The sequence below is a fragment of the Coregonus lavaretus genome, assembly GCF_964263955.1.
Source record: "Coregonus lavaretus genome assembly, chromosome: 28".
Classification (NCBI taxonomy): Eukaryota; Metazoa; Chordata; class Actinopteri; order Salmoniformes; family Salmonidae; genus Coregonus; species Coregonus lavaretus.
The window spans coordinates 7,525,685-7,540,521 of record NC_140015.1 but is presented as its reverse complement, the minus strand read 5'-3'; the positions used below and the strand labels follow the sequence as shown (position 1 = coordinate 7,540,521).

The 14,837-nt window shown below is 43.1% G+C and overlaps 1 protein-coding gene across 1 annotated transcript in view; it reads right to left on the bottom strand.

Moving 5' to 3' along the window:
- Positions 1–14,837, bottom strand: part of LOC311103927 (integrin alpha-3-like) — a 48,034-nt gene that overhangs the window by 20,932 nt on the left and 12,265 nt on the right. The window contains exons 2-4 of the mRNA XM_084145546.1: positions 2,221–2,348; positions 1,819–1,910; positions 1,261–1,504 (exon numbers count right to left, since the gene is read on the bottom strand). Coding sequence (XP_084001672.1) covers positions 1,261–1,504; positions 1,819–1,910; positions 2,221–2,348 — 464 coding nt within the window. The remainder of the gene's footprint in view (positions 1–1,260; positions 1,505–1,818; positions 1,911–2,220; positions 2,349–14,837) is intronic.

The following is a 14,837-nucleotide window of genomic DNA, read 5'->3' as shown; positions in this document are numbered from 1 at the left end:
ATGTAAAGCAATTTCTGTTGCAGATGCAAGTGGCATCATTTCAAGCAACTTCGCTGATACACGAAGCAATTACATTTGACATTTTAGTCATTTAGCAGACGCTCTTATCCAGAGCAACTTACAGTTAGTGAGTGCATACATTTTCATACTGGCCCCCCGTGGGTAACGAACCCACAACCCTGGCGTTGCAAGCGCCATGCTCTACCAACTGAACTACAGGGGACCTGTATGCAATTCAAATGTAATTGAAATTGCATGCAACATCCAATGCTGTCATACATCAGATCATGGTTTCATAAATGACTTGTTTATCCAAACGTTTGGTAATTGTAACAGCATCAATATAGGCTAAATGCTGGCTGTACAATTTAGCTACATTTGCAAACCATGTTTTATCAAGCTAGCTAGCTAACCAAGCTAGCGACGAGCTAAGCCAGCTAGCTATATAGTGCAGTTCATGTTGGACAATTTCAGTTGAAACTGGACAAAAAAAGGTATGGGGGGTTGACACACAGAGCAACCCAGATGCAACTTTGTTGCAAGCAACATAAATTGCGTCCAGATTGCTTCGTGTGACATCGGCTTAACATGTAGCCTTTGATCCCATGGAACTGCGTCAATGATTTTAATTGGCTGATTCTTAAACTTTTTCTAATGTTTGCAAGTATGGCTCCCAGGTGTTTACATGTGTTATATTAAATGAAAATAGAGCTATTTGGGCACAAGTGGATCTTCCAGCAAGACAATAACCCCAAGCATACATCAAAATCCACAAAGAAATTGTTAATTGACCACAAAATCCATATTTCCAGACTTGAACCCCATAGAAAACCTGTGGTTTGAATGGAAGAGGGCAGTCCATAAGTGCAGACTAATGATATTCATGATCTGGAAGGATTGTGTATGGAGGAATGGCCTGAAATCCCTCCCAATGTGTTCTCCAATCTCATAAAACATTTGACAAAAAGGCTCAGTGCCGTTATCCTCGCAAGGGGAAGGTGCCGGAGTATTGAAAACATGGGTGCCAATCATTTTGGACCCCTATCTTTGTCAGAGAAAAAAAAGATTACTTGTTAAACAAAATCATTTTCTCTGTAAAAATATATTAACATAAAATACGTTCATATAGTATTTGTATTATTTATTTTATACAGTCTTTTTTGCTCATTTTTATCAAGAGTGCCAATAATTTCGGTCATGATTGATTGTATTGTTCCTGTGGGATGTATTTTTTTCAGTCTCAAACAAATCTATGCCTACCTTGCCACTCAAAGCTGCCAGGGGCGCCCACGATGACCTCTGTGTCAGTGATTGCAGCAGAGATGCCCATGTTGCACATGACCTCGCCTGTGATGTCTTTAGTGTGGCTGCACACCTGATCAGGGTTTTGCCAGTGCATGTCTGTTTCATTATAGTTCAGGTCGTTACCACGGATATAACACTTCCCAATCATCTGACGCAGCTTCAATACGCCGTATATCTTCACAAAGCGATGGCCACAGGTCTGAGAGAGAGAGAGAGAGAGAGAGCGAGAGAGAGAGAGAGAGAGAGACAGGAGAGAGAGAATGATATTTAATCCTCTTTGTCTTGGTCATTCAATACCATTTAATCAAGTAGTATGATACAGTAATTTGCCAGAGATCATCATTAATATCAATATTGAATGCATTTTAACATTCTTTGCTGTAATTTACACTAATCTGTTCTGTAAACTCAGAAAGGAGATCAAACTTGCTGGTCTGGAGGGTCACAAGAGGAGAGTGTCTGATGGCCTCTTGAACCAATTAAGCTTTAATAAGCAGACAAGAAGTTACTCACCAGAATTCGCCCCCCTGGCTGTCTCTGGCTGGCCACGGTCACCCCCAGCCACATATCCTCCACTCTGTCCTCACCCTCAATGAGGTCAGGGTCTGAAAGGTCAAAGGTCACAGTATGTCTCACTCATCATCACTGTGCTTTGGGTTTCATAACAATACAACAATAAGGCATTTGTTTTAGGAACCAGAACCAATTACTTCCTTATGTTCCTCTTCACATCCCTTATTTCAGTTGATTTGTTATTAACATTTCCTCTGTGATGATATGAATGTTTTCCATGGATAGTACCTTTGTAGAGCAATCAGTAATCTATTCTTAGTCCACATTTTCTATAATATTTCCTTACATTTTTAAAGCAGAATTAGAAACTTTCCGCCACAAGTGCAAAAACACATTGCCTACCTGAGCCAATCAGGTTCATCCTGGTGCAATCTGATTGGGCAACATTTACAGGGCAGGTATACACATCTCCTGTTTTATTGGCCTTCACGCCGGCCTCTGCCTTCTCCTTGGGCGCTCCAACAAGGAGTCTGTGGATCCAAACAAGACAAAAAAAATAATCTGCATTTACATTTCAACCGCTAGATTAGCCATCTATAGTACAGCATGTTAAACTCACTGACAACAAGGTCCCACACGCATGTCTGCAGGAGATCAGATGATACCCAGTGGTGTAGTGGCAGGTATACACAGGTATACGCCTTATACCCACTTTTTCAGTGGGCATTGCGTACACTCCCTTCTTAATCCCCACAAGTAGTTTAGTCGAGGTATACGCGGTATCAATTAGTAAGGGTGATTTAACAGATCAGAATGTTTCGGTTAAAATGTCGATAAACTATCATTTTTTCACATTTTAAGCGCAGCAATGTGCACACGGCGTTAGAGATCTAAAGATGCAACAACTATTATGGGTTGCTAATATGACTAGGATAATGCCTTTGGCTGCTAAACAATGAAAGAAAGTTGATTTGAAAAATAGTCCTATAGAACAGGAGAGCGCATATGAGGTTTATAAAATATTTCCCTCAACATTTCTATGGTCTTATTTTGGCTAGGCTACTTTGAAGCAAGGTAAGACATGCCTCATAATATGAAGTAAAACGTCCAGGTTTCAAACAATTAAGGAACAGGAAAAATATAGAGATGCTAATGATAGGCCTAACCGTCTTCTGGTAGATGGAAAGGCTTTCCCAAAAACCTTCTCAATTCAATTAAATATTAAAGCAGCCTACACTACCATTCAAAAGTTTGGGGTCACTTAGAAATGCCCTTGTTTTCGAAAGAAAAGCAATTTTTTGTCCATTAAAATAACATCAAATTGATCAGAAATACAGTGTAGACATTGTTAATGTTGTAAATGGCTATTGTAGCTGGAAATGGCAGATTTTTTATGGAATATCTACATAGGCGTACCGAGGCCCATTATCAGTAACCATCAGTCCTGTGTTCCAATGGCACGTTGTGTTTGCTAATCCAAGTTTATCATTTTAAAAGGCTAATTTATCATTAGAAAACCCTTTTGCAATTATGTTAACACAGCTGAAAACTGTTGTGCTGATTAAAGAAGCAATAAAACTGGCCTTCTTGAGACTAGTTGAGTATCTGGAGCATCAGCAATTGTGGGTTCGATTACAGGCTCAAAATGGCCAGAAACAAATAACTTTCTTTTGAAACTCATCAGTCTATTCTTGTTCTGAGAAATGAAGGCTTTTCCATGTGAGAAATTGCCAAGAAACTGAAGATCTCGTACAACGCTGTATACTACTACCTTCACAGAACAGCGCAAACTGGCTCTAACCAGAATAGAAAGAGGAGTGGGAGGCCCTGGTGCACAACTGAGCAAGAGGACAAATACATTAGAGTGTATTTGAAACAGGCGCCTCACAGGTCCTCAACTGGCAGCTTCATTAAATAGTACCCGCAAAACACCAGTCTCAACGTCAACAGTGAAGAGGTGACTCCGGGATGCTGACCTTCTAGGCAGAGTTGCAAAGAAAAAGCCATATCTCAGACTGCCCATCTTAATCTTTTCTTTTTATTGGCCAGTCTGAGATATGTTTTTTTCTTTGCAACTCTTCCTAGAAGGTCAGCATCCCGTTGTTACATTGTTGACTTAGAACATCAATGTTTTTTTTTCAATTAAAAGCTAAAAGAAATGGAAAAAAATCAAAAACCTGTCCATTTCTGACTCAGTTGACATCCTCATTTATCTATTTCAATAGTAGGCCTACTATTAGACTACTTGCACAGTACATCTTGGATTGTCCTGACTGTGAAAGACCAATATGGGATTCATTCATTTTAAGTCACTGTTTCTCAGAGGGCGCCTTTCCTTCGCTGGGCGGGCCGTTTGGGAAGATGCAAAAATTGGAGTATATCAACTTCTCCGGGCACTACTACACCACTGATGATACCATGTCAACCATGCGTATCCACTGACCCTTGATAACTGGCACCTAATTGGCTATCTGATCAGAGATCTTTCACCATACAGACATGTGGCATTGTGTAGCAGAGAGAGTAGTAATTCAAAATGTCTTGTTTCCTTTAGACAGAGAGTCAAATAACCAAACAATTTGAGCTGTCCTCCCTTGCTTCAATAAAATATAATAGATCGGTAGGCAGCCAAACCAGGATGTGCAGATTTTTCCCTATCTCGCTCGCTTTCTCTTTCTCGTTGATATGCTGTACACACTACTATGAGGTAGGTACTGATGAGGAGGAGTCGGGGAGAGGTCAGACACAGAAAAGTCAGACTGGAGAGAGGTAGAACGAGTAAACAGAGGAGAGACTGTGGAGGTGGGGCGCGGAGGGAGAGGGCGATGAGAGGCGGCAGTCAGACAATGACAGACGGAAGAGAGGGAGGACCAGGGAGGAGTGCTGAACTGAAGGGCACCTTTCTCCTGCCATCCGTCCCGCTGAGCTGTCTCATCCAGTTTGGGGGGTCTAATTTAATTTGGTTGCCCCCTCCCCTCACCCAGGACTGGGTTGGGTTGTGTCATGTGACTCTAAATCAGGTTTGGCTGGGCAGGAACGAGGAAATTAAGATGTCAAGTAAAGGGTGAGTGAGCTGTGGTATACAAGGACACGACAGTCTCCAAACAACCAAAGTCAATCAGTCTCTTCTCCTCTAATTAATAATTCCTTTCTCTCTTTCTCTCTCTCTCCCTTTCTCTCCAACACATGTCTCATTCATGAGTCGTTTGGGATGTGGAGGGGACAATGGAGAAAGAAACATCAAGCAATTCCACGCAATATTGATTAATAACAAGAATGCAATATAGTAAAGACACTACTGTAGCACATCATTATTCTATAAGGAGTCCAGAAATGGGAGAGCTCCTCTGGGTTAAGAAGATCTGTACATTTGTAGCAACAAAAACAGATATTTCAGCTTTGACTGTAATATCTAGACCCAGGCAGACACAAATGTTCAGAGCTCATCAGTCAAGTTGAATAAATGCCAGTCGTCACCAAGGCGATGACAGAGATAATAGGGAGGACATTTACTGACGTCCACCAATCAGGCTGACTAGTTACACAGATAATGTTATCACAAATACCACTGGCCCACTGGAGAGAAGGAGGAGGAGAAAGGGAGTAGAGATACACATACCAGAGAGTAGAGGAGGATCACTACTGATCAGTGTGTGTGTACTTACATGCATGTGTGTGTGTGGGTTTGTGTGTGTACTTACATGCGTGTGTGTGTTTTGTGTATGTGCGTGTGTGCGTATGTGCCTGCTTGTGTAACAAACACAAGGTAATTGTTCCACTCATCTGACCTGGGAGTGCTCTCCCGCTACTTCAGCAAAAGGAGCTCCAGTACCGGCAGCTGTGGTATGTCATACAGGTAGCAGGGGTTACTAGGAAGGAATGCAACACTACCAGCACACAGGCTAATGGTGTCCATGCCGGCGTGCTCTGCATGATCTCCATTATCACTGTACTGTAAGACATAACAGAACGAGTCAGAGTCCTTCAAATACTTTGAGCGTTTACTTGAGCCTGCATTGAGTGCCTGATGGGTTTGCGTTTTTTAAAATAATCTATTGGTTCAATAAACCAGGCAAGCTCAATCGAGCACAGATCAAGTTTTTGAAATACTATTTTAACCCAGGTTTGAAAAGAGCACATGACATTAGAGCTAATCGAGGCCTGATGTGTCTTCCCTTACGGAAACACCACATGAATTTCACACGTGACCACGTGTTTCACATATGATCACGTGATCTCATGTGATCTTATGTGAAGTTGATGTGATTACATGACAACTTGTAAAAGCAACATGTGATAACATCTGAGCACATGTGAAAACATGATCTCATGTGAAATAAATGTGACAACATGGGGATGCAAAATTTCAACATGATAGATACTATGAAACTACACGTGACAACATTTCAAAGTTGTCAAAATGCAATTGCACATGTGAGAGTTAGATTTTAGAAAGTGCAATTCACATGTGAGGTAAAAACATGTTATTCTCACATGTTAACATTTTTAAGCACTGAGTGTACTGTTATGGAATTTTTTATGTTTGTGCTTTTCTAATAACAGATTTCTGTGTTCTGTTTGTGCTTTTCTATAAACCAATTTCTGTGTTCATGCAAGTGACTGATTGAACGAATCCTCACTATCAGTATCTGCAATTTGGCAATACGCCCAGAACCTTGTTTAGAGAAAGGGATATCTCACTTTCAAGGTCTCAGTTTAGAGAGAAGAAGCCTCATGAGGGATTGGTCTGTCACATACATGACCCAGTATTGGTCGTCACATGAATGAAGCAAACATTAATTATGAATGATGAATGCAAATATAAGTTGTCAGTATATAAGGGAACTAACGGGACTGCCCCTTTGGAGCTCACTACAGACCGGTACTTTATGCATCTAAGTTTGACTTTGACCTCTCCAGCTTGCTGACAATAAACTATTATTAATTTAAGATTGACTTTAAGTGTCCCTGTGTAAGAATTTCCACAACAGTACAAAACAGGAACAGCTGCTCTTTCCATGACATAGACTGACCAGGTGAATCCAGGTGAAAGCAATGATCCCTTATTGATGTCACGTGTTAAATCCACTTGTATCAGTGTAGATGAACGGGAGGAGACAGGTTGAAGAAGGATTTTTAAGCAGTGCAGATCGCACTCTTTTCTATTTTAGTTATCAGTTAATCTGACTATTCTCTCATCATTGAATTAATTTACTTATCTCAACAATTTGAAGGTTTTCTGTATACTTGTCTAATGTTGGTGGGGCATATTATTCTGTTTTAATGTTACTCCTGATTCACTATGATAAATTTGAATGCTGTGAAGAAAGAGGTTGAGAGTTCAAATCCCAGGTGAGGACATGTTGAATAATAATTACTGTATAAATAAACATACACAATGTAATCATGTACTTTAAATACGTAAGTGGAAAACACTGTGGCTATTTCGTAATGTTCCAGGGACATCCTAACAACTTTTTGTTTGCAGGGCATCATGTGAAAGTTTCAATCCACATGTGAAAAGTTATGTGAAATATCATCATATGTGAAGTGTTCCAAAACCACATGGTTTCACATGTGAAATCATGTGGTTTTTCCGTAAAGGTTATGCCCAATTGCCCACTGAACATACCTTGTATGCAATTACATAGGCAGCCTGCCTTCTTCCCTGCTATATGATATTACACACGTGGTCAGGCTGCTTTGCTTGCTTGGATTATTAGGATGTTTTTCTTCACTTCAAAGTATTTTCTAATGTCTTGCACCTTTGTTCTTAGCTACTGCCACTGTGATACACAATATAGTGGGCTGGCTTTGAATTATCTGCTTTGATTCTGATAGCATTACAATTGTTTAAGTAGAGCTCTTATCAACATACTACTATTTGAGTACACCGGATTTAAACCTATTCAAGTCAGTGCGAATGATTGAGCCTTTGTGGGTTGGGTTGGGTAAAAACAACAACATGAGCCTTGTTTGAAAAGACTGAAAGCCAAAGGCACTCAAATCCTTTAATTCGTATAGCCTAACCTTTTTAACGATGCCATTGTCATAAGCAGTTAACAAAAGACACATTACCAAACCCCTTAAGCAAACACACTCATTCATGTAATAGAAACAGCGAGAGCACATTCACTTGTGCTACTGCAGGCAACGTTGTGGGCGACTGAACTGAGAGAAGCATAAAGGTCTCTGATTGAGCTGCTTTGGCTCAGCTGCATGGGAACTCATGCTAAGACACGTCACAATCACTTAATCTCTGAATCTCAAGCCAAATCCTTCAGCGATGAGGTGGGAAATCAGGGATAAAGAGGAAGATATGGCACAGTTCATAGTCAGGCTATGCGTAAACACACATACTATAGACCTACAGTGCACACACACACACACCCTAGTCCTAACCATCCCATAGTGTACAAAGGTCACCATTGACAACTCTCAGGGGGGAGGGTTGGCAAAGTAGAGTAAATAAATGACTAAGATATCTACATTGAACACTTGATATCGTGAAAAGGCATGCACAGTAATAAGACGTGAGCTTTTTTTAGGGGTGGTGTTTCTTAAGGCATAAGCTCTGCTGGGTTTGAATGTACTTCACTTTGTAGCTGAAGACTCACTTCAATGAACTCTCAATGTTGTGTGTCTTTAAGCAAAGTCTATCTACAAATGTCACAGGGTGAGGGTCCTGGCACAAACTCCTGCCAACTTCCCAATAAGTGATTTGACACTGGAATCTCAATTTGGAATGATCCTCTCACAAAAGCCCTAAATCCAAAGGACTGAGACAGGGTTTAGACCTCTTAGTATTTTGGCAGACCATCCTGGTGAGTAGTCCACTGACAATTCCACCACACCTTTACAAAGATGGTACAAAAAATGAGTAACGCACTTCTTGGCAATCAAGAGAACTAGTGGTTTAATAAGTAATAGAGAGAACAGAGGAAGCATAGCAAAATGACTTATGTAGCTAGCTGGTAGACTGAATCATTTCCTCTCCCATACTGGCCCAGTGCCCTGGCACACACAGTCAAACAAACCACTGCACCTGAGACAGGATATGGCCGATGACCTCATAGTACATACTGGAACTTGTTTTACTCTGTGGTGAATTCCAGGACTATAGTCAGGTGGATGAAGTATTTAGAATGGACTTGATGATTTAACGCTTGGTCAGTTTGCTGTGAATGTCCAAGATTGATGTTCATGGATGGTAATGTATCATCCACATGCTTGTTGTGTTCCCTCTCTCACGAAGCAGTACGATAACTATTAGTTATCAACAAAATACTAGCAGTAGCTAATTTACATGACCTGGTCTTTTCAAACATGGTCTTGGGAAAAACACATGGGTTATATACATTTACTGAGAGGGAAAAAACTGAGGCCTAGCTTTGAAAGTGTAGCTAAACAACTGGGAACATGAGGGTGGCCTGAATACACAATGCAATATAAGATCACCATGGCGATAAGCTCCGGAACCTGCTGCACGGTCGTCAGCGACAGCTAGGCCTGACAGGAAGTGAAACTGCCCGTAGAGAGAGACAACACGGACCGCTGATCACCATATTGTTCCCTGACACAAAGGCATCCACATGACTAAACATAGCACCTTTCTGTCAACATGTAGGGCACATCTAAAGACATTCAGAACAATCAACAGGATTGGTATCTTTAGGCATTGCAGTGGATTCAGTGTTTCCTGCACAGAGCAACACGGTTGAAGACATGAGATCAAGATCAATCTGTTTCACAGAAACAAAACCCATCTAAAACAGCAACTGGATTACAGGGCTTCCCACATAAATAAATAATTATATCCGTACCCTCGCAGAGATTCTAAAATAATGTAAATTTACTTATTAGAAAGTAATAAAAAATGTCCAGACAAAATGCACTTTGAATTTTAATTAGGATATACCAAAAGGAACACAGAGTGCTGCAATCGTAAACTTTGAAGCAGCACACGCCCCCAACTGAAAACACAATGACATGTCATGTCCTGTTTTGTCTCAGCAGACAGAACCGCTCTAATCAGAGATATCACACACCCATCACATCACAGAGGGAGATGGAAAGGAAAGTGGCAGAGAAAAGGACATCAGTCTGCAGACCTCACGTACACAGGCACCACACAGCAGTGTTTCCAGCAGCACAGTGTTTTACACAGCTTTCAGGACAAGACGATTTCTTCAAACGGGGTAACACACACCCCATCTGCCTGTTGCCATCAAGCTACCCAAGCTTCATCCAAATGATGTTGGATAAACAGGGGATGCTTTGAAGATTGACATGTTGATGTTTTGAGGCAATACAGAGAGAGAATCTGTGCCAAAAATGGAAAATGTACTTGATTGGTACAGAGAAACAACAGTACATTTTTCACACACAAAATAATAAAGAAATATACGGAGTGTCCGTTTATTAAAACAATTAAAACAGTAATAATTCACATTTTATGCAATCCTGCTTTGTCTTTTTGTTTAGTCTGCAACTTTGCATGCATTGGTCCAAAAACAAACATGAACGAAAAGAGACAGACATATGATGTGATTAGGTTACAGTATTGAGCAGCCACTGTAAGCAGAGGTATAACAAGACAAGGCTTCTTTGTAACTCGTGTTAACTAATAGACAGACTAAATGAAGTCAGACAGCAGATGCGGCTGGAGTCCAGAATGGAACGCAAGCCAGACGTGTTCATCTCATTCATTACCTGGTGTCGGAATCGACTCTCTTGAAAACAAATACTGCTGCCGGTCAGAACCCTTAACCTGACTATATGTCTCTGTCTATATGGCATGATGTACACATACAGTGGGGAAAAAAAGTATTTAGTCAGCCACCAATTGTGCAAGTTCTCTCACTTAAAAAGATGAGAGAGGCCTGTAATTTTCATCATAGGTACACGTCAACTATGATAGACAAATTGAGAAGAAAAAAATCCAGAAAATCACATTGTAGGATTTTTAATGAATTTATTTGCAAATTATGGTGGAATTAAGTATTTGGTCACCTACAAACAAGCAGACCTGTAACTTCTTCTTTAAGAGGCTCCTCTGTCCTCCACTCGTTACCTATATTAATGGCACCTGTTTGAACTTGTTATCAGTATAAAAGACACCTGTCCACAACCTCAAACAGTCACACTCCAAACTCCACTATGGCCAAGACCAAAGAGCTGTCAAAGGACACCAGAAACAAAATTGTAGACCTGCACCAGGCTGGGAAGACTGAATCTGCAATAGGTAAGCAGCTTGGTTTGAAGAAATCAACTGTGGGAGCAATTATTAGGAAATGGAAGACATACAAGACCACTGATAATCTCCCTCGATCTGGGGCTCCACGCAAGATCTCACCCCGTGGGGTCAAAATGATCACAAGAACGGTGAGCAAAAATCCCAGAACCACATGGGGGGACCTAGTGAATGACCTGCAGAGAGCTGGGACCAAAGTAACAAAGCCTACCATCAGTAACACACTACGCCGCCAGGGACTCAAATCCTGCAGTGCCAGACATGTCCCTCTGCTTAAGCCAGTACATGTCCAGGCCCGTCTGAAGTTTGCTAGAGTGCATTTGGAGGATCCAGAAGAGGATTGGGAGAATGTCATTCGGTCAGATGAAACCAAAATATAACTTTTTGGTAAAAACTCAACTCGTCGTGTTTGGAGGACAAAGAATGCTGAGTTGCATCCAAAGAACACCATACCTACTGTGAAGCATGGGGGTGGAAACATCATGCTTTGGGGCTGTTTTTCTGCAAAGGGACCAGGACGACTGATCCGTGTAAAGGAAAGAATGAATGGGGCCATGTATCGTGAGATTTTGAGTGAAAACCTCCTTCCATCAGCAAGGGCATTGAAGATGAAACGTGGCTGGGTCTTTCAGCATGACAATGATCCCAAACACACCGCCCGGGCAACGAAGGAGTGGCTTCGTAAGCAGCATTTCAAGGTCCTGGAGTGGCCTAGCCAGTCTCCAGATCTCAACCCCATAGAAGATCTTTGGAGGGAGTTGAAAGTCCGTGTTGCCCAGCGACAGCCCCAAAACATCACTGCTCTAGAGGAGATCTGCATGGAAGAATGGGCCAAAATACCAGCAACAGTGTGTGAAAACCTTGTGAAGACTTACAGAAAACGTTTGACCTGTGTCATTGCAAACAAAGGGTATATAACAAAATATTGAGAAACTTTTGTTATTGACCAAATACTTATTTTCCACCATAATTTGCAAATAGATTCATTAAAAATCCTACAATGTGATTTTCTGGAAAAAAAATTCTCATTTTGTTTGTCATAGTTGACGTGTACCTATGATGAAAATTACAGGCCTCTCTCATCTTTTTAAGTGGGAGAACTTGCACAATTGGTGGCTGACTAAATACTTTTTTTCCCCACTGTATACACACACAAAGAGAAATCCAATAAAATGTAGATGCCATGGTTGTTTTAGCCCTAAGGTAATTATAAATACTATCTACCAATAAAGACCAGGAATGAGCTGAGCACTTGACCTTGTTGTTTTACCTGCCCTTTGCAGGTAATGTTTAAGAGACTTTTAAAAGGAGCATGTTTAGTCTGTCAGATCTAAAGGTAGTCTCTGATCGACCTGTAAACATGATGAATCACTAGTTGGCTGTTTTACCTCAAGGCACGTAAGGAGACAGAATTGGGGTGGGGATTTGGGGGGACTAAATAATAAAACATACTTGTTGTGTTATCATTGTATTATCCTGTAATTTATATTTTTAAAACAATTATGAAAGCTAAATGTCATAGCTAGGTATCAAATCAAATCAAATTGTATTTGTCACATACACGTGTTTAGCAGATGTTATAGCGGGTGTAGCGAAATGCTTGTGCTTCTAGCTCCGACAGTACAGTAATATCTAACAAGTAATATCTAACAATTTCACAACATATACCCAATACACACAAATCTAGTAAGGAATGGAATTTAAGAATATTTACATATATGGACAAGCAACGACAGAGCGGCATGGACTAAGATACAGTAGAATATTATAGAATAGAATACAGTATATAGATATGAGATGAGTAGTGCAAGATATGTAAACATGATTAAAGTGACTAGTGTTCCATTTCTTAAAGTGGCCAGTGATTTCAATAGGCAGCAGCAGCCTCTAATGTGCTAGTGATGGCTATTTAATAGTCTGATGGCCTTGAGATAGAAGTTGTTTTTCATTCTCTCGGTCCCAGCTTTGATGCACCTGTACTGACCTCGCCTTCTGGATGATAACGGGGTGAACAGGCAGTGGCTCGGGTGGTTGTCACGCTCTGGCTCCGGGACTTTGTATGTTGAGCCAGGGTGTGTTCGTTTCGTTGTGTTCTGTTTGGTTGGGTTGTTCTATGTGGTTGTATTTCTTTGTTTGGATGAGTGACTCCCAATCAGAGGTAACGAGTGTCAGCTGTTTGGCTCGTTGTCTCTGATTGGGAGCCATATTTATACTGTCTGTTTTCACCTTGTGTTTGTGGGTTTTTGTTCCTTGTCAGTCATTGTCTGAGGACGTTACGTATCGTTTATTGTTTTGTATTCGTGTGTGCACTTTACTATTAAAGTATGTTCGCTCAACACGCTGCGCCTTGGTCCTCTCTAACCAACGATCGTGACAGAAAAACCCACCTTAACCAGATCAAGCAGCGTGACGAGGAGAGAGGATGGACGTGGGAGGAGATGATTGCGAGTCTGGCAAGAGGGAGAGAGGCCTGGGCCACGGGGAGGAGAGACCCCCAGGAAATTTTTAGGGGGGGGCTCACGACGTCGGGGCAGCAGGTGTACGGGTTAGAGCGGTGCAAAGCGTTGGCAGAGAAGGCCGCCAGGTTAGGGGGGCCACTGGGCACAGAGGAGAGGGAAAGTGTGGAGGCACGGCGAGAGGTACTGGGGTGTGTTACCAGTCCGGTCCGGCCCGTTCCTGATCCCTGCGTGGGGCCAGTGGTGTGTGTCCCCAGTACGGTCCGGCCTGTTCCTGCCATTCCCACCAAGGCAGTGGTGCGCGTCGTCAGCCCAGCCCGGCCTGTTCCTGCCATTCCCACCAAGTCTGTGGTGTGCGTCGACAGCCCGGCCCGGCCTGTTCCTGCCATTCCCACCAAGTCAGTGGTGCGCGTCGTCAGCCCAGCCCGGCCTGTTCCTGCCATTCCCACCAAGTCAGTGGTGCACGTCGTCAGCCCAGCCCGGCCGGTTCCTGCCATTCCCACCAAGTCAGTGGTGTGCGTCGACAGCCCAGCCCGGCCTGTCCCTGCTCCACGCACCAAGCCTACGAGGTGCGTCGCCAGTCCAGCCCGGCCTGTCCCTGCTCCACGCACAAAGCCTACGGTGTGCGTTGCCAGTCCAGCCCGGCCTGTTCCTGCTCCACGCACAAAGCCTACGGTGTGCGTCGCCAGCCCAGCCCGGCCTGTCCCTGCTCCACGCACAAAGCCTACGGTGTGCGTCGCCAGCCCGACCCGGCCTGTTCCTGCCACTCGCACCAAACCAGGGGTGCGAGTCGCCAGCCTGGTCCAACCCGTTCCTGCTACTCGCACCAAGCCAGGGGTGCGAGGCGTCAGCCTGGTCCAGCCCGTTCCTGCTACTCGCACCAAACCAGGGATGCGAGTCGTCAGCCTGGTCCAGCTCGTTCCTGCTACTCGCACCAAACCAGGGAATGGAGTCGTCAGTCCGGTGAGGCCCGTTCCTGTTCCACGCACCAAGCCAGGGGCGCGTGTCGTCAGTCCGGCTCCGACCAGCGGGGCTAGACAGGACCAGGGGTACTTTGGGGGGTTGGAGAGGAGGTGGGGATCAGGGCCGGAGCCAGAACCACCGCCGAGGAGGTATGCCCACCCAGCCCTCCCTTGTTTAGCCCTTATTGAGGCGCGGTCGCAGTCCGCGCCTTTAGGGGGGGGTACTGTCACGCTCTGGCTCCGGGACTTTGTATGTTGAGCCAGGGTGTGTTCGTTTCGTTGTGTTCTGTTTGGTTGGGTTGTTCTATGTGGTTGTATTTCTTTGTTTGGATGAGTGACTCCCAATCA